Consider the following 22,845-nt stretch of genomic DNA (forward strand, 5'->3'; position numbering starts at 1 on the left):
TCACCAGACCTCACATGCCCAGGGGCTGCGAGATTATCTCCAGCTCACCAGTGTGGGAAAGTATAGCTTTCTCTTGGTTTTACCTACGGTTTGCTCTGACACAGTGTGCTGTTTGCAGTATCTGTCTTTGGACAGACTTTTCCTCCTCCTGTGCCATTTGGAAGACTCTAGGCAGAATTGTAGCTAGCTAGGGTGGGCAGATACATTTTTCCCTCCCTCCCTCCCTTCCTTCCTTCCTTTCCTTCCTTCTTCCTTTATTCTTCCTTCTTTCCTTCCTTCCTTCCCTCCCTCCCTTCCATCCTTTCTTCCTTTTCTTTCCTTCCTTCCTCCCTCCCTTCCTTCCTTTCTTCCTTCCTTCCTCCCTCCCTTTCTTCCTTCCTCCCTCCCTTCCTTCCTTTCTTCCTTCCTTCCTCCCTCCCTTTCTTCCTTCCTTTTCTTCTGTCCTTCCTTCTCTCCCTCTTTCCCTCCCTCCCACCTTTCCTTTCATCCTTTCTTCTCTTCCCTTTCTCCTTCCTTCTTCTTTCCTTCCTTTTCTTCTGTCCTTCCTTCTCTCCCTCCTTCCCTTCCACCCTTCCTTTAATCTTTTCTTCCCTTCCCTTCCTCCTTCCTTCCTTCCCTCCCTCCCTTCCTTCCTTCCTTCCTTTCCTTCCTTTCTTCCTTCCTCCTTTCCCTCCCTCCCTTCCTTTCATCCTTTCTTCCCTTCCTCTTCTCTCTTTGCTTCCTCTCTTTCTTCCCTTCCCTTTTCTTCTTCCTTCCTTCCTTTTTCTCTTCCCCTCCCCTCCCCTCCCCTCCTTCCCCTTCCTTTCCCTGTCTCTCCCTTCCTTCCCTTGCCTTGCTGGACTGCAGTCTAGGCTTCATTTAATACTTGTCCTCCATGAGCAGCCAGGCAAATGAGATAAAGGATGTTTAGACTGAATTGTGCAGTTTGACTCCTGCTTATCCTTGCTGGGAGAGGGTGTGGTGTTCTCAGACAAGTGGTCAACTCTTCGCTTCTGCCATGACACTGTCCATGCTCTTCTTGTGTTCCGTACCAAGCTCTATGATACTGGCTTCATCCTTGTCTAAATGAATTGCATTATTTTCATTTATTGCTTGTGTTACATCATTCATTCAACCGTTATTTCATTGAGTGTCTAATAAAATAAGGCAACTCCCTTATACGGCATATTCTATTACAGGCACTATTCTAAAGTTTTAAAATATTTAGTTAGTTCTCACGACACTTTATCAAATAGGTACTCTTATTTTCCCTGGATGAAGACAAAAGGACTGAGGCATAGAGACTGAAGTAACTCACTCAGGGTTGCAATGAGAGGCTCCAGAGTCCATAGACCGCCTCCCTTTTCTGTGTCACTACAACGGATCTAGTGCTGAGCCAAGAACCGGGGATGCAAGAGAATTTTTGCTTATTGCAAGAGTTTTCTTTTGTTCCTCAAACTCAGCTCCTCTCTGTGATGAGGTGTCTGTGGTGAAGTGAAAGACTGCTGGCCTTAGCCCTGAGTCTGCATGTGAAAATGTCATCACAAGGGGAAGTAGACCTGGCCCTGTTCCAGGGCAGGGAAGAAAACGCAGCCTGTGTTGCATGGGAACTTCACGTGCTAATCGGACATCCCAGAATCTCACTCGATCTTTATCATAGCAAGCATCAATCACTCAATCTTCATCATAGAAAGCATCAGTCATAGAGAATGCCAAGTCTGCTGAACACCTACCCAACAGGATGAAACAATGTTTGTGAAAGTTCTTTGTAAACAAGATGTGTGCACCTTCCCTTTTCTTCCAGTCTCAATTCTGCATACGGTTTTCCTGTTGTCTCATTTGCCACAACAGCCTCCTATACTTCAGCATCTAGCCATCTGCCTCTTCCTGTCTGTTCTGCTATAAGGTCCACGTTTCATCTGCCTGGATTCCTTAAAGGCCATCCGGCTTAGCCACCTATTTTGAGTGGTAGAGACTTCTTCTTGAACCTTTGAGAGCTCCCTGTTTAGTAGATTTCATTTGAGTAACTATGAGTACAGACAGAATTAATTCACCCAGGTTAAGACCCCCTATCCCCATCAATTGAAAATCATACATCACAAAGGAAGCTAGACCTTATCCTCTTGCAGGGCAGGGAGGAAAATGCACCATCTGCTGCACAGAAACCTCATGTGAGAATCAGGTGTCCCAGGATCTCACTCGATCTTTCTGGCAAGGATCTAGCCATAGAGAATTTCAAACGTGAATGACCCATGTGGAAGATTAGTCGGTATCTGTGTTAGAAGGCCTTGCCTTATGGACATCAAGGATGAGGCCCATCAGCATCCTTGCAGGCTGTTCAGCTCTTCATCTGCAGACAGAGATCTTGCTCACAAGCTGCAGATGAATTTTATGCCTCCACATGAAGGTCCTTCACATCTGGTCTTGATATGATTTGTCCCCAAGAGAACTCCACTTGCCCTCCCAGCATGAGGCCAAATCAGGTCATCAGTGGCTATAGCCTGGCTAAAGGCTATTCTACATGGTAATAATGGCTTACTGTGTGTGCTATTAGGAGTGATGTCATGCCCAGGGTTTGAGGAATAACGCTCCTGCAAGATGGCTATGTGATTAAGCGGGTAATAAGCTGACCTCTGTGAAGCTGGCTGTGTAGATTGGCTTCCAAGATCATTTTGCAAAGCCCTTTTTCATGTGCTGTCAGTTGTGGATGGATTTTGATAACTAGCATTGATTTGCCATGTTTATGAAGTGCAGTTTCACAGGGTAAACTGTGTAATTGCACCTGGAATGGCAATATAAATAACGTCCTTATCTATGGTATTGACTGCCCAGGATTCGCTGAATATTTGAGAGCTAAGCCTAGTAAAAATTGAGTCAACAGCCAATAGCTGTTGACTCAATTTTTACTAGGCTTAGCTCTCAAATTTCAGGTGTCTTAATAAGGATTGGGTGGCGAATGATCAACTTTTACATCTGTTTCTAATTTCCATGCTTCCTTTTTCCAGGAGGAGAAATTTAACAAGCAATTTTCTTCAACAGGGGAATAGTCCTTCTTGGTTCAAGTAATCCCTCTGGTGCTGCAAAGGACAATGGCTTTCTTTAGGGCCATCAGATTGCTTTCCCTCCTGTGCCCAGGGACATATCACTCCCAGGGCCAACTGTCCATTTGCTCATGGACATCTGGGATGAGTCATGTCATACATTTTCCCAAAATGAGGAAGGAAGAAAAGAAAGCATCTTAAATCTGTTAGAAAGTCTGTCTCTTTGAAGCCTCACGTCATGGGAATATGGTTTATCTTGAATGTGTTCTAGAGTATACCCAACATCCTGTAAATCAAAACACCAAAGTGCAAGCTTTGACCAGAATGGGTAAAACACCTCCAGTGGACAAATACTTAGAGGTAGATGAGGATGAGTAGGGGATTCTAACTGCTCTTGCTTGCTGGGGGTACTCCATTATAAGAATTTTAAACCTCTATGGCACGAATGCAGTTAATAGACTGTTGACATGAAAATTACATGAGATAGCACAGTTCTGTCTGTGAGAACAAGGGTGGTAAGAAATGACATTAAGGCAGCTGGGTGCAGTGGCTCACATCTGTAATCCCAGCACTTTGGGAGGCTGAGGCAGGCAGATCACAAGGTCAGGAGATCATAGACCATCCTGTCTAACATGGCGAAACCCCGTCTCTACTAAAAATACAAAAAAAAAGAAAAAAAAAATTAGCCGGGCGTGGTGGTAGGCATCTGTAGTCCCAGCTACTCAGGAGGCTGAGGCAGGAGAATGGTGTGAACCCGGGAGGCAGAGGTTGCAGTGAGCCGAGATCGTGCCACTGCACTCCAGCCTGGGCGACAATGCAAGACTCTATCTCAAAAAAAAAAAAAAAAAAAAAATGACATTAAGGCAAGATTCTAAGATTCTGACTTGCATACTATAGAACAATATATTTTAGATCTCGTTCCATGAGCAAGGGGGAGCCATTTTAAGTTACTTTTAGGGAGGAAGTGACACCATCCAACCTGAGTTTTGGGGACTTGATTGATAAAAGATGAGTGGTAGAATGAAGAACCAATGTATATTGGAGGCCAAGAGAGCAGTTACAAGATTATTGCGATTGTCCAAATGAGAAATTATTAAGTGAAGAACCAGGACATTGTTCTTTTACAATTTCTATTCTAACAGACTAGAGGAAGGATGGTCCTATTAGTCAAAATAAATGCATAGGAGGAGGGGAAGATTTGGAGAGAGGATAATGAGTAGCTCGGGGCATGCAGAGCTTCTGATGCCTGAACATTTTGACCTGGAACTTAGGAGAAGAGTCAAGCCTGTAAATGCAGCTCTGGATTTCAACAGCAGACTACCAATCACTAGATAAGTTATTAGTTAAGTGTGAGGGCAGACATTCAATAACACACAAATTTACTTCTCATGCACCTTTACTGGAAGATATCTCCAGCAGAAGAATGTTAGAAGGGAATATGAATTCCAGGAAAAGAACTGATCACAGGAGAGGCACCAGGGGAGTTCCCAGAATAATAGAAAAAAGGATCCTCAAGAAGACAGTCACGCAGGAGATGAAGAGAAGAGCTAATCCAATTGATGCAGGAGGAAGGAGGGCTTCAGAAAGAATGTCTCAAAAAAGAAAGCAAAAAGAAAGGAGTGGGTTAAGTACCTGATGAATTTACCAAATTGAGAGGAGTTACATAGCTCTATTGAAAATCTTAGATTAAAATGACTGATAAATACATAGAACAAAAAGCAAACACTGAAATAAGGCAATTATCAACTCCAGGAAAAACATAAAGTTGTAAAATCCAAGACATGCCATCATAATGTATAACATTTCTCAGATGTAAAAAATATTTTAATATTCATCATAAAACTGAATTTTGATTTAAACTGTGATGTCAATATATTCAGAAGACAGAGGGGGAAGAGATACATGTGTTTGTAGGGAAAGAGACTCATAAGTTGGGAGGAAAAGACTGGAGCCTGGGGTTTTTCTTTCTAAGCCTTCTAGTACTCTTCAACTTTCAAATGTTATGAATAGTGCCATGTACACATATTACTTTGATAAAAATAAAAATTAAATTATAAACAGAAGGATCAATGTTACAGGGGATTTGAGCCACATCAGGACAGACAGTGATGGGGCTGATGCCTTTGAGAACGTGCCCATGCAATGTCAGTAGCAGAAGTAGGGCTGTGGAGGGTGACCTAGAACTACAGGCCTCTTTCTGAAAGGACAGATTTGAGTCTGATACTGGGTTATTTAATCCAATGCGAAATGTTTCAGGAAACCTGCTTGATTCCCTCTGTTTCTTTTTTTCCTTTGGGGTGCGTTGTGGGCTCCTCATATATGGATCTGCTGTTGGAATGGCTGCTGAATGCAAAGCCTCCAAGGTATGCCTTGGAGAGAAGCATTTTTAATCTTCTGAAACGAGATGCAGACAGACAAAATGAAACAGGACAAAGACGTCACTGAGGGCACTGCCAACACTTCTGGAGCTAGTCCTGAAGAGCCATTCATGCGCTTAGACTGATCTCTCGTCTTGTGCTCTTGGCATTGGTGCAGGATCCTGCATGTGCATTTGCAAGTGCAAGCTTGTGCACACGAGCACGTGTGCTGCTTCCTCTCACGAACCCAGCAGCATAGCGCAGCTAGAGACACCCCAGAGTGATGACAACTAATTATGAAACACCAGTCTGATATGTCCCTTTTATCTCATCTTGCAGAAGACTTGCATTCCCCCAAAGCCCCCCAGTGGCCCTTTGTAATCCCAGAAAACAAGTGTCAATATGGAAACAGCTGTTCTTGAGATAGTGGGATGACATCCTAATGAGCATGCCATCAGCTACAGAGGAAACCCAAGGCTAATGGGCTTCTGATGCAAATATTCTTTCTAGACCATCCGACTCACATGAGAAAGGCTACAGTCCCCAGCAAGGCTGGGAGAGGACACACTGGTCTATAGATGTCAAGTCCTCTTTTGTTCTTATTTAGGTTTTTAGCCTCTCAAACCTCGTGGGGCATCAGGCAATCTCCCTGACTCCTCTGGAAGGTGACTCTGGAAAAAGGCAGCCCCCAATTTTTTTTTTTTTTTTTTTTTTTTTTTTTTTTTTTTTGCTTACAGGCCATGCTAGGGAAGCCAGCGGGAGCACACGGCTCCTGCAATTTTGGTAGCAGGAGAAACAGCCACAGGTTGCTGTAGTTCAGGCAGGGAGTGAATGCTGTGCTTAGAAAGAACCCAAATTCCCAATCATTCAAGGGGGAAAGGTTAGGGAGTAATAGTGGGAGAGAGCTTTAGAGGTGGAGGAAAGGGGAATGATGGATTGCAGCAAGCGACTTAAAACAGATGCCTTTTCTAGGGGCAAGGCAAGGCATGAAGAGAACTGACCTACCGCGTACCTCCTTGGCATCAGACACACCCCTGGGCACTTGCTCTATGTCACCTCTTCTGAATCTTCACCATGATCCTGTAAGCCGGGTAGCATTAGCTGCACTTTATTGATAAGGAAACTGAAGCACACAAAGACGAAATGCTTGCCAACAATCTCACATCTAGGAAGTGGTACCAAGCTGGGATTGAGACTTGAGCCCATGAGACTTTAAAGCTCCCCCTCAATTTTCTTTGCGGATGTGTATATAGGTGGGGAAGCTATACAGAAAATAAAAAAAAAAAATCCTTATATAAAAGCTGGGGGGGGGGCACGTCCAGACATGGTGGCTCACACCTGTAATAATCCTAGCACTTTGGGGGCTGAAGCAAAATGATTGCTTGAACTCAGACATTCAAGACAAGCCTGGGCAATATAACAAGACCTCATCTCCACAAAAATAATAATAATAATAATAATAAAAAAACAGCTGGGCATGGTGGCTTCTACCTGTAGTCCCACCTACTTGGGAGGCTGAGGTGGGAGGATTGTTTGAGCCCAGGAGGTCGAGGCTGCAGTGAGCCAAGATCATGTCACCACGTCCCAGCCTGGGGGATAGAGAGAGACCCTGACTCAAATAAACACATAAATAAAATAAAATAAAAATAAATAAATAAATAAAAGCTGGGGGAGGGTTGTGTTTCCCTCTGGGGGAGGGAGAGAATTTTAATCTAGAGAGGATACCCAGAGACTCCTGGAGTCCTCACTCACAATATTTCATTTTTAATCTGGGTGGTGGTTACACAGGGTGTTCATGTTGTAAATAACCCTTTAGGCTATCCATACATGTTTTATGGGCTTTTCTGCACCTCACCGATATCTTACAATAACAAATTACAAACAAAACAGAGAGTCCCTATTCTTTTTGCATCCAGTGATTTCTTCAGTATATCACCAGAAAGGCATCTGAAATGACTGTGTCAGACACCAGATTACAACCTGGTAAGAAATGCATACAGTCACGAGATTTCTGTTTTTTTGTATTTTATTGCTCCCACCAGAAGTTAAATTTTACAATAACAGTAAAAATATACTAGTTAAAAATCAAGCGATTGATATGTATCTATTGAGGTCCCTGTATACAATATTCTAGGTGCCACGGAGGTTACAAAGGTGTCCTTGCCTTTTGGATCTCAGGATTACCTTGAGGAGGAGGCAAGATAGAGACACAGAATGAGATAATTAACTAAGTGAGGTCAACGAATAATGAGTGGTACAGAGAGGAACTGCAACAGAAATCCACGTGTCTAAGTTTCACAGAGGAGAGAGAATTTCTTTGAGGCTTGAAGGATGTATGAACTTCAGACAGGTCAAGAGGAAGCAGAACTACAAACACAAAGACATAGTAATGAGAAGAGGCTCACTGTCTCACGGAGACTGACGTTGACCAGTTTAGAGTGGGGAACTCACAATGGGAAATTATAGGAGATAGGCTTAAAAGAGAATTTGACCTCCAAAACCTTGTGTGACCTGGCCCAAATCTTTGTCTAGCTGCCTGAATTTGTTGGAATCATATGATTTAATGTAAACATTGCATAATGCTAAATGCTATTTAGATGCTTCTCAAGGGAGAAGCAGGGGCACAAAAATGTTGCTACAGAGGGCAGGCAAATGCTATGTAAACAAGGGGTAAAAATTGAGCGTGGGGAGGTTGGGCTAGAGATGATGATCGGTGGAAGAACTGGAGAAGTGCTGGCTGCGGGAGGATGAGAAGGTGAGTTCAAGTGATAAGTCAAAGATGCACACTGAGGCTATGAAAAGATGGGTTGTATTTAGAGAAAAGGATGGAGTGTCTGACCCCATTCTCTTTCAAGGGGGAGTGCATCTTGGAGCTGGGAAATGAGACGAAGGTGTAGAAGTGTTAGGAGAGGAGACTGCGGGTAGGGGAAGTTAAGGAGAGAATGGGAAAGGTATTAATGACTTTGTGGTATTGAAATAAAACAGTTCCCTGATTAATTCGTTTCCTCCAATACGACTAAACTCACATCAACCCTTTGGCATGCCACAGATCACCCCAAGATTGACTCCACAGCCACCAGCCACCATCCCCACCATCCCAGGCAGTGGTGGCCAGACAGAGGAAATCAGTGGTCCAAGAAACCTCCCTGTCTGCAGTTCAGTTTCTACTCACACTTCTCATAAAGTCATGACCCTGGCCATGAATCTCCCTTCCCTGGAAACCCAGAAGAACACTCTCCCTTCTGGACACATTCCTCCTCCAGGCGTAACTTCCAACAGGAAGGTCGGAATGAATGCGAGTCGCCCAGAGCCCCACACCCAGCCCTGGGAAGGGCGATTCCCTCTGGGAATTCTGCCAGCACAATGTTGCCTCAATTTGAAGACAAATTTTAAATTAATAAAGAAAAAAAAGCCTCAGACTCTCACATCTGCCAAAACACACCATTCCCTGAAAGGTTCCTGAAAAGGACTCAGTGATGTACTATAAGGAAAGCTCCAACCTTCCACAGCCTTCTCCAGATTCGAGACGCAGACTGGCGGGTCCTGGAAAGGTAACACAGCTCACAGCCGCTTTCCCGTGGGCAGCGCAGTGTTGTTCTTGGATCGAGAAGACCTTTCAGCTGCCTTACCACCTGTGCATTTCACAGTCTGCAGTTCCCTAAACCCCTATGAACAACACAGAACGAACAGACCCGTGGCCAACAGAAAACCCTGAGAAAAGTACTGGAAGAAAGAGTGTGGTTGGTTTAAGACAGAAATGATGTGAAGGTTGCAGTGCATGCCCTGCAGTTTTCAAAGACTGCATCGCTAAAATCATCACAGGAATAGAAGTGTCCTTGTCAGCTGCTCTTTTCTTTAGCAGCGAATCTCTCAAACAGCCTCAGGCCACAAAATCACTTCCTGAGGAACTCTTGGTAACTGAATGCCTCTCCAAGTAGCAGGGACCCAGACACTGGAATTCTGGGGACAGTGAAGTTCATGACTCTATCCTAGATGCAGCATTCTCTACAAAAAAATTAGCATTTTGAGCACCCTCCCCCCTTTTTTTTTCTGGAATGGTCACTTCATAAACAAACAAATGTGGTTCATTCAGGGAATAGCTATTGAAGCTGCTTTGATCTCTTCTGGCAAATGTTTTCTATTTCTTCACCCTATTCATTCAGATTTCTGCAAGTGACTTGATTCTAAACCCACATCTCTACTATTTAATCTGCATGGACTATTCTGTGCCACTCAGGCACTGAGGAACTTTACGGTTTTCTCCCCCGACCGCACGTGAGTAAGAATAAATCATGAGGACTTGGGAACTGCACAGTTGCAGACCAGAATGAGATTCCATAATGGGGACAGGGTCCCAAGGACTTTCGGAGTGGCAGGGGAGACTCTCTTGCGCCTGGAATAGGAAAAGCCTTTACTTACAAACACATCCATGAGCAGGTGCTCCAGTGTCAGCTCAAAGTCTTCCAGCTTGGCAGCCAAAGTCATGATGAATATCCCGATTTGCTCTCAGTCCCCGCTGACAGATAGATCTGCAAACTCCCCAGCTCAGGAAACACCGTCGGCGTCAAATTTGATGGCAAGGCAGGGTTGCCACTAATGGGAAGTAGAAACCCTTAAAAGAAAGCAGAACATCGCAGGCTGGACTGCTCGAGCTGTGTAGCCAGAAACTGTACAAGGATATTTTGAAAAAACAAACACCAAACTCTAATAATGATGCTATGGGATCAGACTGGGCATAAAGTGAGGCCCCCGGATGAAGACTGCAGCCACTGCCTTCTCTGTGTAACTTCACAGTCCGAAGTGCTGGCCAAGCACAGAGAACCTCACCAGTGAGTGAAAGAGAGAAGTGAGATGGGGTGAAAGCAAGAGTGGGGAAAATGGAATAGACCGTCTGACTCTGATATTTATAGGGCCACATGTTTTTGACTCTAGCCCATTTCTCAATTGATTTCTGACCTTTCATAAATGGCTAAACACACTGGAGTGTATTGTCGAACAGGGGCAGTGGGTCCCACAGAAGTTGGCTGTGACCAGTGCTAGGGCAATTCACACAGACACACCATCAATAGTTCTTTGTAGAGAACGTATCAGACCTTGTTTTGTACATGATGACTGAAAAGCACATAGTCTTGTGAAAAACAAGGAAACGAAAGTTGTGGGGGTACTAAATTTTTCCTCAGAATATTATTAGATCCCTCACACTCTCTTTCTTCTCCATCCTCCGCACCCCCTCTGCTGCAAGAGTAGATAAACATCAAGGAAAAAATTTAATATCTCGTGTCAATTCCTCAAGCTTCTGCCAGTTACAGAATATCCATGAACTCTTGCAAATGCAGTTTCTCCTTTTTTGCTTCCGAAGTTTCTTCTTTTTTTTTTTTTTTAACTTAAAAATGTTTGGAAATTGTGGTAAAATATACCTCACATAAAATTTGCCATCTTAACTATTTTTAAGTGTACCGTTCCATAGTGTTAAGTACATTCACCTTGTACTTGGTTCACGTTGTACTGGAATAAACAAGATAGACTTGTTTATTTCATCCATGCTGTTCCTGAGATGGACAAGGGATCAGACCGTGGATAACAGCTAGTGTTTCTTATTTAAGGCAGTCTGCTAGTCTCAACAATGACTTTACATGATTATTGTCTAAGAAAAATTTTGAGGCCTTAAGGATAGTCACTATGGCACCACCATCCATCTCCAGAACTCTTTTCATTTTGCAGAACGGAAACACTGTAACCATTAAACAATAACTCCATTTCTCCCCTCCCGCAGTTGCCTGGCCATCATCATTCTACTTACTGTCTCTATCAGTTTGACCACTCTAGGGACCTCGTATAAGTGAGATCATATAGTGTTCGTCCTTTGGTGACTGGCTTATTTCACTTAGCGTTAATGTCCTCAAGGTTCACCCATGGGGTAGCCTGTGTCGGACTCTCTTCCCTTTTTAAGGCTGAAATCATGTATTCTAAGAAAGATACTGCTTTGGACAGTTTCTCAGGCCTGAGAAAATCTCTCAGGGACACGCGGCTGTCAAGACGCTAATGGCCATCCTTGCTGTGACTGTAGTAAAAAAAACAGCTTTGATCTAGCTAGCCAGCGCCCAGTTCTGTCCTCTTAGTTCCCTAAACACTTTCTATTAAACTCTAGTCTCCTGATTCCAAACAGAGTGTGACCACTTAACAGCCAACATTGATGTCAAAGAAGGTGGCCCTCATGAGATCGAGAGGGAAATATAAATATAACATTTCTGCTTTACAGTAAAACTCCCCTCCCTGCATGTCAGAGCCCTCTCGGGTATGAACGGTTAAAACTCTCCATTTTAGTTTCTCTCTGTGAATTTTCTTTTCCCGAAGGAGATAGACACAGACTTAATTCAACATTTCACACTTAAACAAAGCTACCATAAAATTAAGGGCAAAGATAAAGAAATGGACAAAAAGCACTGTGTTATTTTAAAAGCAGATTTGGAGTCTGTCAGATGAGTTTAGCTTGACAGTTGGTCCTAAATTGTACATGCATGTTCTTCGAGTTATGGTTCCTATTTTGTTTTCAGGCCTCTAATGGAAGAATTAGATCGGGTCCCGCAGCAGGTGTCTCTTGTTAGGAACGGCACCAGGAAGGGGCCGGCAGTGCTGTGATGAATATATTCAATAGCCAAGAATGCACAGAAAATCTATTTCCCTGATGGGCTAACTGAGCTACAGACCTTCCTAGGGGCTCATGGGTTTGCCATGTCTGAAATTGATTCAATAACCAGCTGCATCACATCAGCAACAAAGTCTCAACACAAGAGGACTTCTTGCCAGATAGTTGCCATCTTTTGTTAAAACTATAGCTTCCCTGAAGGTCCTCAAAAAGCCAAGTGCCTTCTCTCACCAACCAAGACAGCCTGATGCCCATGAGGGGCCCTATCATAAGGAGACTAGCAGGAGGGTATGTATCTGCATATGTGCAACATTGTTCCAGTTTTCCAGCAATCTCAGAGGAGTGTTCAACATCAAATTTTCTTTCTTTTTTTAAAAAACTTTATTTTTATTGTTTGTGGGTACATAGTAGGTGTATATATTTATGGGTTACATGAGATATTTTGATCCAGGCATGCAATGTGTCATAAACACATTATGGAAAATGGGGGTATCCGTCCCCTCAAGCATTTATCCTTTGAAAATCAAGTCCTCTTATCCCCTTTCCTTATGAATTAAATTTGGACAAAATGTTTTTAATAGCTGGAATTTCATAAGAGGTATACTACTTGTTTGTTTCATCAACCCTCTTCCTGGGATGGACAAGGGATCAGACCATGGAGAAGAGCTGTTGTTTTTCATTTAAAGCAGTTGCCAAGAGGCAGTTGAGTCTCCCAGTCTCAACCATGATTTTATGTGACTATTTTCTAAGACAATTTTTTGGGGGGCTTTAAAAACAGTCAATGCAGCCGGGCATGGTGGCTCACGCCTGTAATCCCAGCACTTTGGGAGGCCGAGGTGGGTGGACAGCCTGACCAATATGATGAAACCCTGTCTCTACTAAAAATACAAAAATTAGCTGGGCATAGTGGCACGTGCCTGTAATCCCAGCTACTCCAGAGGTTGAGACAGGAGAATCGCTTGAACCCGGGAGATGGAGATTGCAGTGAGCTGAGATCGTGCCATGGACAACAAGAGCTAAACTCTGTCTCACAAAAACAAAAACAAAAACAAAAATCAAACAGTCAGTGCACTGGCTTCTCTTAGAATGTAAATAGCAAACTTCAGGGATAAGAAATTGTACATGATTTGGGCAGAGTGTGTGGTTCTTACTCTAGCACTGGAGCTCTAGAAGAATGTGTTCAGAACATCCTGTTCTTCCAACAAAAGTCACTTTAATAGTTTCTAAAGGAGAGAAATTGACTAGAAGGGAGTTAGCCTGAAGAATGCACAGGTAATTAGTGTATGCGGATGTCACCCCCAAGAGACATTAATCATGAATTCGGATTTTAGTGAATCATATGAGCCACTTGGAGTAATTGGGTAGCAGGGAGGAAGCAGAACCACACCAGCGTTAAGACAGAGAAACTTGAAGATACATTCATACAAGCAAGTTCACGGGTGTCAGTGCTTATCGGTATATGAGAACATGGTGAAGGCTGGCTTGGGCAGATCGATTGTGGATGTTTTCTTAGTAACTATATTCTAACTACCTGATATATTTTTTTTGATAATTATGGGGACATTTTATTAATGCTTATATCAAATGTGAACATTCATTTTTTCATTCATTAACGCATCCTTTGGACAAATGTTTATTTACTAACTGGGGTATATACTGGCATAGGTGCTGGTGCCTACAAAGATGATTAAGACATCGTTTCTTCTTCAAGACCTTACAGACTAGAAAAGAGGAGGCCTGATGTGATTGATGTAATCTTATATTATCTTTTCTTGGGAAATACGAATGTAGACTGTAATTCCTTATCGGGGGACTCACTCTGGGACTTGGGGATGAGGGAGAGTCACTGACAAAGGGGGAGAAGAGGCTGTTGCCCTAACTAAGAAACATTAACTGTTCTCCATGCTTTGATCCCTTGTCCACCCCAGGAAGAAGGTTGATTAAATAAACAAGTACTATATCTCTTATGAAAATCCAGATATTAAAAACATTTTGTCCAAATTTAATTCATAAGGAAAGGGACTAAGAAAACTTGATTTTCAAAGGATAAATGCTTGAGGGGATGGATACCCCCATTTTCCAAGGTGTGATTGTGACGCATTGCATGCTCGTATCGATATTCATACTCCCAGCCCGTGGGAAGGGCAATGAGTGAGAATGAGGGAGGTACGTGGTACACCTCCTGAAGCTGGGATTTGCAGCACTAAGTGGCAGGGACAGCAGGGCAGTGATGGATCCTAGGGTTGAGCCCAGGGATCATTGGGTTTGAAGAGTTGACAACCAAGGTCTCAATGCTGACAGCACAGGATCCTGCTACCATTTATAGACATCCCTTTGATGGTGTAAATCTCTGTTGGAAAAAAATCCACTTTAACCATTGATCAAAGCTTGGTGGCCACCTAAGAATGATCTGACATGAATCACCCTGCTGGGGCTGGCCGGTTGAGAACACTTAATCAGTGAAACACTCTATATGGTAGGCAAACACCAGAATTTGTTCTGTGCATTTAAATAACAACACTTGTGGGTATGTTTTTAAATTCAGAACCGTTACATTTCTTTCTGTTTGAACCTCAGATGATCATCTCTTTCTCCCATTTCTATGAAACATCTCCTCCAGCGGGCTTAACGTTTTAGTGATAAGATTCAAATAAAATAGAAGTCTCGGTGGTGGGGTGGGAATTGCCTGAATTCTCTGTACAGACATGAAGCTGGTCTCTCCTTAGTCCTTCTCCCTAGGGAAACGGTGGGCAGATCGTTCTTCTAGAGAGAGTATTATAGATTTCTGCAGCCCTGAAAATGAATCATCTGCTTCAAATGCATGAGTGCTCCGCAAAGGTGAGGTTCTTGCCTCAACTAGATTAATTCAGTTCATATCAACCAATCTCTATTAAGGACAACCATGTGTAAGCCCAAAGCAGCAGGCAACTGCATATACAAAATGTGTTTCTTGAACCATATTCCTGTCCAACCTAGAGCAGTGGTTTTCTATTCAGCAGGATCACATATTTGAAGATCAGGTATGGGCAGGAGATCAGACCACCACACAGTGGATCAGAATCAGTCAGTAAGACACATTAGTTACCTATTTTCGTGCCTGGGTTGGTAAGTCTAAGTAGAAGTTTAATCCAATTATTAAATAAGTACTGAGATACTTTTAAAAAGCAAAACCACTGGCTTTTATTTTGATCACCCAATTAGTCCCACAGATCCAGTTTATATGAAAAAAAAATTACATGTTTGTTTTTAATCGTTTTTGAGTTGATTTTTGTATATGGTATAAAATAAAGGTCCAATTTCATTATTCTGCGCATGGATATCCAGTTTTTACAACACCATTTATTGAAAAGATTGTCTTTTTCCCAAACCTGGAGGATATTACGCTAAGTGAAAAATGCCAAACACAGAAAGACACATATACTGCATCATCTCACTTCTAGGTAGAAGGCTAAAATAGCCAGACTCACAGAGGAACACGGCAGAATGTGGTTCCCAGGAGCTGGAGGAGGGGGAAATGGGGAGATGTTGGTCAAGGGGTACAAAGTTTCAGTTATGCAGGAGGAATAAGTTCTGGGGACCCAATGCACAGCAATATGACTGAGTTAACAACGCTGTACTGTCTACTTGAAATTTGCTGAGAGGATAGATCTTAAGTGTTCTCATCATAAAATGTTTTTTAGAAAAAGAAAGCAAAAAAGAAAATGGTAACTATATGAGGTGATAGATACATTAATTAGCTTGATCCTGGTGATTATTTCACAATGTATACCTGCATAGGAACATCACATCATACACCTTAAATACATAAAATTTTTGTCAGTGATATCTCCATAAAGATGGACAAGAAAACTCTCAATGATATGTGTAAAAGCAACTGATATTAATGTCCTAATGACATACTTGTCTATCAAGCTTCTGCCATACCTTCAAACTACAAAGAGAGAGGATTTTAAAGATTGTTTGTTTGTTTAAGTAAAACAAGCCCTTCTGATGGCCTTATAGACAGCAAGCTGACTGTCTGGGTCTAGTTAAAGGCTGGCCTGTCTACTCCAGCTATCTCTTGGAGAACAGACATGTTAATTTAAAGGTTTGCTTCTATAGGGCCCCTGGCAGCCTGGCACTGGCCTGGGATCAGGCAGTGGTTCTCAGAAGAACACACTCTTAACATCTGCCCTTATTCTTCCATGTTTGTGTAGATGGCTTACACAACCAACCTTGTCTTTCCCATTCAGGATGCATTTTCCATTTTGACAGCCTCTCCAATGAGTACAAAGCCTCTATTCCTCTGCATCCATCCCCAGGCCCACTGCAGTCCCTGGCTCATGCACCCACAACCCCTGACCAGTCACAAGGATGAATTTCAAGACTTTCAAAACTCACAAGCAGGGAAATGAGTGTCAGGCACACCCAGCAGTACCCTGAACTTACGATAGGGCGAAACATAATAACTCATCTTTTCTCAGTCTTGCCATCTGTCACTTACTGTACCATTTGGAGTCAAAAAGACTTGCAGGGATTCTGAGGTCACCACCAGAAGCATGCAATTGGAATGTGCCAGGAATGATCACCTGGGATTCACCACGTGGACTTTCTAAGGCACTTGTTTTCTAGGGTTCAAATACACACTGTGGAGACACTAATCCTTACTGCATCCTCCTGAATCTTTTATAGACTTTTTTTTTTTTTTTTTTTTTTTGAGATGGAGTTTCACTCTTGTTGCCTAGGCTGGAGTGCAATGGCACGATCTCGGCTCACTGCAACCTCCGCCTCCTGGGTTCAAGTGATTCTCCTGCCTTAGCCTCCTGAGTAGCTGAGATTACGTGCACCAACCACCATGACTGGCTAATTTTTGTATTTTTAGTAGAGATGGGGTTTCACCATGTTGGTCAGGCTGGTCTTGAACTCCTGGCCTCAGGTGATCCACCTGCCTCAGCCTCCCGAAGTGCTGGGATTATAGGCACACCCAGCCTTACAGATGTTTTTTAATGGCTCTTTCCCATCTGTAACAGACACACAGGATTTAAAGATTTCCATGCCTTCCGGAGCTGTTTAGAGAACCAAGGCATGAGCTCTAGGCGAAGCTCTTAGAGCTGGTCTGAAATGAGAAGCTGTGGAATAGGAGCTGGAGCTATGTGACAACTGCTACCATTGCATGTTCTGCACTTTGGACAACTTTGAGTGGGGCATTTTGCTCATTAATGTCATTGCCAAATCCAGGAAGTCTGCTGGTTGTAAAACAATCTTGAGGAAGAACCACCATCCATTTCACCCAACTCTGACTTAGATTTTTTTTTTCTTCCCCCATTGCCTTTCCCATGGGCCTTAGAATGATCAATGACATTTAATGCCTTTAGAGTCAGTGGCCTTGGTTCTAAGAAATATTCTAAGTTTTTAATTTTTTGAGATGGGGTCTTTCTATGTTGCCCAGGCTGACCCTGAACTCCCAGACTCAAGCAATCCTCAGGCCTCAGCCTCTTGAGTAGCTGGGACTTCAGACATTCTACCACTGCTGGCTCTAACAAGTATTTAAAAATACCCCTTACTGTCCTCAAAGAAAATTCATGGATCGTGCAACCTGCTTACACATATTATTTAAAAAAATTAGCACAATTCTCTGTTATGTAAACAAAAGATAGTAGGAAAGTAATCTGTCAGCAAATAACATATATTACAATATGTAAATGTTTGCAGATAATGCAACTACTACCAGAAATCATGAAGAAGTGATCAATTTCTTAATTACTGTGAGGCCAGAGCTACAAATGCTAATTGCCAATTGCCTGTCATGTTGGAGACTCAAATGCCACTGGGGTACTGCCGTTAGTGAAGCGGTTCTCCTGAAACATGAATAGTTCTTGGTGAACTTCTGGCTAAAACAAAGCATTATCACCCCTTGACTTGCATGAGAGTTGTACTTGGGAGAGTCTGTAAACGGTGAACTGCAAATGCAGCAATCCACACCCGCCACCCCTCCCTCACTATTGCTGCCTGGGAACTACGTTGCCACCACTTCCAGTGAAGACCACCAGGGGGCGCCAGCAAGGGGGAGCTGCTGGCGGACACCACCCTAAGACGCCCACCCTTTGGTTGATGCGGTGTTCTGTGCCGTGTCCACCATCACCCCTCAGACACCAGCATAGCATCCCCTCACCCCATCTGTTTCTAGGAGCCAGCATCCCTGGACTGCACTAGTGATAAAAGGCAGGGGACATCCTGCAGGAAGGAAATGGGGCTGAGTGTGTTTGTGTCTTTGAGCAGGAGACAGTGGTGGTGGGAAATCATGCACAGTCTGTTTCCCAGTCTTGGTAACTTTGCCTGGTATTGCCAGATATACCCAAGAAAAATTCAGGTGGCTGCAGTAGTCACCAAGTAGGTCTGGAACGAAACTGAATATCTGCGAGGCTCCACTACATTCTTTTAAGATAATTGTATTCGCTGGGCTCGGTGGCTCACGCCTGTAATCCCAGCACTTTGGGAGGCCGAAGTGGGCGGATCACCTGAGGTCAGGAGTTCGAGATCAGCCTGGCCAACATAGTGAAACCCCGTCTCTACTAAAAATACAAAAATTAGCTGGGTGTGGTGGCACATTCTTGTAATCCCAGCTACTCAGGAGGCTGAGGCAGGAGAATCGCTTGAGCCTGGGAGTCGGAGGTTGCAGTTACCCGAGATTGTGCCACTGCACTCTAGACTGGCCAACAGAGCGAGACTCTGTCTCAAAAAAAAAAAGATAATTTTATTTTAGATTCGGGGCACATGTGCTTGTTACATGGATGTTATTAATACATGCTTATTGGTGGAGTATGGGCTTCTAGTGTGACCACCACCCAAATACTGAGCATTGTACCCAATAGCTAATGTCATGGAACCAACCTAAGTGTCCACCAATGGCTGATTGGATAAAGAAAATGTGATAGGCCGGGCATGGTGGCTCATGCCTGTAATCTCAGTAATTTGGGAGGCCGAGGCGAGTGGATCACTTGAGCTCAGGAGTTCAAGACCAGCCTGGCCAACATGGCGAAACCCCATCTCTACTAAAAATACAAAAATTAGCTGGGCATGGTGGCATGCGCCTGTAATCCCAGTTACACGGGAGGCTGAGGCAGGAGAATCTCTTGAACCCAGGAGGTGGAGGTTGCAGTGAGCCGAGATTCTGTCATTGCACTCCAGCCTGAGCAACATAGCAAAACTCAGAAAGAGAGAGAGAGAAAGAAAAGAAAAGAAAAGAAGTTAGGAAAGAAGGAAGGAAGGGAGAAAATGTGATTATAGACACCATGGAACACTACACAGCCCCGAAAAAGAATAAAATCACATCATTTGCAGCAACATGCATGGAGCTGGAGGCATTCATCCTAAGTGAACTAACTCAGAAGCAGAAAATCAAATATCGCATGTTCTCACTTATAAGTGGGAGCTAAACATGGGTCCACTATGTTGAGACACTACATTCCCCAATAGCAAGAGCTATCTGTTATAACTTGGACATTTTTCTATTTGGTCCCTAGTGTCCCCCACTAAGGACAGGCTTGGGAGGTCATGGCACTGTGTACCCTGCCTTTCCCTAGATGTTCATCAAATGCATTTGTTGCATTGTACGTATCCTTGCCTGCTCCCTAGGCTGTGGAGGAGCTATCGGGACCCAGCTGGTCGTCTGTGGCAGGCTGGTAGCAGGTGAGCGCAGCTCTCGGGGTTCCGAGTGATGAGAATCCAGAGACACACGTCCCTGACTATTGCTGGATCCTTGAGCAGACAGGGCCCTCTGTTTCCCACACCCAAGTTCCAGAACTTAGAAGAAGAGTTCCAAGAACAGCTGGCTGTGGAACAGCAATGGGAGGATGTCTCTTGCCCTTTAAGCTTCCATGAGGTGAATATGTACAGTGTCCATCCCTGAGAAAAATGAAGCTTCCGCAAGATAACAGATAAATATTTTCAGGAGAAAATGAAATATTTTCATGAGGGATGATCAGATCTGATCCTGGGCTTTGGGTGCGTGGGTCTCTACCTGCACTTCACAACCCTAATCAATAAATAACCTGAGCTCCTTGTTCAGCTTACAAGTCCTTGGTCCAGTTTAGCTCAAAGAGAGACGGATGTCCAGTGACCTAAATTTATCTTACGATGGCAGTGCTGTGCCTGACACCAGGTTCATGCATCTTCACCCAGGCTGTCCCTAGAAGAGAAAAGGATGCATCCCCTCATTGGCTTTCTAATATTACTGCAACAGCTACAATCTTGGGGACAATTTCCTAGTGGAAGGACATGCCAAATAATGCAGGTGCATAGTGGAACACCGGCATCACTTAGCTAGTGACTTGAGGACCTTAGTCTCCCTGGGTTCAGTTTCCTTATGTGTCAAATTCCCAGCTTAACTAGATGAGGGTTTCCAGACTTTGAGTAATATGAAACAGTACAATCTGAAAATGAAATTAAATATTGGGACGACCAACCTATAGGGTTGTCAGTATCTTATATGCTACGTTAGGGCATTGAAAACAAAAAGGGCCGGGCACGGTGGCTCACGCCTGTAATCCCAGCACTTTGGGAGGCTGAGGCGGGTGGATTGCCTGAGGTCAGGAGTTTGAGACCAGCCTGGCCAACATGGTGAAACCCTGTCTCTCTTAAAAATACAAAATTAGCTGGGCATGGTAGCACGCATCTGTAATCCCGGGTACTCGGGAGGCTGAGGCAGGAGGACTGCATGAATCCACGAGGCTGAGGTTGCAGTGAGCCAAGATCGCGCCATTACACTCCAGCCTGGGCAACAAAGCAAGACTCCATCTCAAAAACAAACACACAAAGAAACAAAAAAACAAAACAAAACAAAAAAACAAGAAAAAAATGAAACAAGCCAAATATCATCTGCTGTCTCTATGATTTTATTAAAGAAAAGACATTTTAACACACACTGAAAACAGGAAAGATAAAAATATTGGGTTTTAAAGTGGGATAAATTTAGCTTGATAGAAAACTTCTGTTGTCTGTATTTTTCTCCTAGGCTGCATACCCATGAGGATTTTATTATAATGGAGATCACGAACGGGCATCTGGGACCAGAGCACAAGAGGATCCCAGCCTCGATCCAGCTGTATTTTTATCTCTAGGTTTTTATCTCTAGTTTTTATCTCTAGTTTTTAATACAGCCTCACACTGTTCCTATGAAATAGACTAAAGATATGCAAGAAACAAACTAGTAAGCAAATCTCTGGAAACAGAATCCTCCACTAAGCGAATCTCTGGAAACAGAATCCTCCACCTTCCTTTCCATGTGTTTTGCTTCTCTGACCATCTCAATGCCAAAATACAAAAATTAGCCAGGCGTGGTGGTGGGCGCCTGTAATCCCAGCTACTCGGGAGGCTGAGGCAGGAGAATCACTTGAACCTGGGAAGCGGAGGTTGCAGTGAGCCGACATCGTGCCATTGCACTCCAGCATGGGAAACAAGAGTGAAACTCCACCTCAAAAAAAAAAAAAAAGTCTGTAAAATATTCGGGAGGACGCAGTAAGGATTAGTGTCTCCACAATGTGCATTTGAACCCTAGAAAACAAGTGCCTTAGAAAGTCCACGTGGTGAAGCCCAGGCGATCATTCCTGGCACATTCCAATTGCACGCTTCTGGTGGTGACCTCGGAATCCCTGCAAGCCTCTGACTCCAAATGGTACAGTAAGTGACAGATGGCAAGACTAAGAAAAGATGAGTTATTATGTTTCGCCCCATAATAAGTTCAGGGTACTGCTGGGTGTACCTGATACTCATTTCCCTGCTTGTGAGTTTTGAAAGTCTTGAAACTCACAGCAGAGAACATCAGCAAGGCGGAAAGGGAAAGCTGGAAAGATAAACACCCCGCCTTCCTGTTCAGGGTCTGCAAAAAAGGGACAAAGCCAGGCCGAGGGGAGCAGGGTATAGTGATGCTTGTTTCACTTCTTAATCAACCCAGATTGCTTGCATTTGTACTTTCTGGGTGATGGTACCCACTTCCTACCATGATGGAATCACTGATTTTTACCTCTTCTCTAAGCACATGCTTGAGAGGGAGCAACTCAATTTTTTAGGATGGAGTCTTGTTCTGTTGCCCAGGCTGAAGCACAGTAGACAGGCTCAAGCAATTCACCTACCTCAGCCTCCTGAGTAGCTGGAATTGCAGGCTCGTGACCATTATACTTGTGTAATTTTTTTGTATTTTTAGTAGAGATGGGGTTTCGCCAGGTTGGCCAGGCTGGTCTTGAACTCCTGACCTCAAGTGATCTACCCCCCTCAGCCTCTCAAAATGGCGAGAATACAGGCACGAGCCACCATGCCCAGTTGGGAGCAACCCAATTTTTACCCTCAAAACTGAAAATCTCTCTTTTTGAAACTCTTTTGTTAATATTTTTTGAGTAGGTAATATATGCAGATGATAGAAAATTCAAAATTAACAAGGGAGCAGAAACAAAAAGTTAATTTCTCTTATACCTCTGACCTACAGCCACCCAATTCTCACTAGTGGCAACCACTTTTACATGTTTCTTGAGATATTCTAAACAGATTCATGCATAAAATATTACCATTGGTGATTATATACATACACACACACACACACATGCATGTGTCCACACACAAACACCCACATAGAACATACTTTACAACTATAAATTGTACTTCACTGTCTGGATGTGGAATATTTCTTTTTTCTTTACTTTTTCAAAACAGTCTCGCTCTGTCATCCAGGCTGGAGAGCAGTACACTTTGCCTCCAGGGTTCATGTGATTCTCCTGCCTCAGCCTCCTGAGTAGCTGGGATTACAGATGCACACCACCATGTCCACCTAATTTTTGTATTTTTAGTAGAG

General features: G+C 43.5%; 1 protein-coding gene across 5 annotated transcripts in view; it reads right to left on the reverse strand.

The window, feature by feature from the left end:
• Window positions 1-22,845, reverse strand: part of FRMD4A (FERM domain containing 4A) — a 531,042-nt gene that overhangs the window by 370,327 nt on the left and 137,870 nt on the right. For 2 of the 5 annotated variants that reach the window (XM_063669577.1, XM_063669573.1), the window contains exons 2-4: window positions 9,797-9,989; window positions 6,390-6,457; window positions 5,282-5,414 (exon numbers count right to left, since the gene is read on the reverse strand). The exons of 2 other annotated variants lie outside the window; for them this stretch is intronic. In XM_063669577.1, coding sequence (XP_063525647.1) covers window positions 5,282-5,414; window positions 6,390-6,400 — 144 coding nt within the window. In that variant the 5' untranslated portion in view covers window positions 6,401-6,457; window positions 9,797-9,989. The remainder of the gene's footprint in view (window positions 1-5,281; window positions 5,415-6,389; window positions 6,458-9,796; window positions 9,990-22,845) is intronic. One more of the 5 variants, XM_063669578.1, reaches the window with a different exon arrangement.

Source organism: Pongo pygmaeus, chromosome 8, assembly GCF_028885625.2.
Source record: "Pongo pygmaeus isolate AG05252 chromosome 8, NHGRI_mPonPyg2-v2.0_pri, whole genome shotgun sequence".
NCBI classification, from domain to species: Eukaryota; Metazoa; Chordata; class Mammalia; order Primates; family Hominidae; genus Pongo; species Pongo pygmaeus.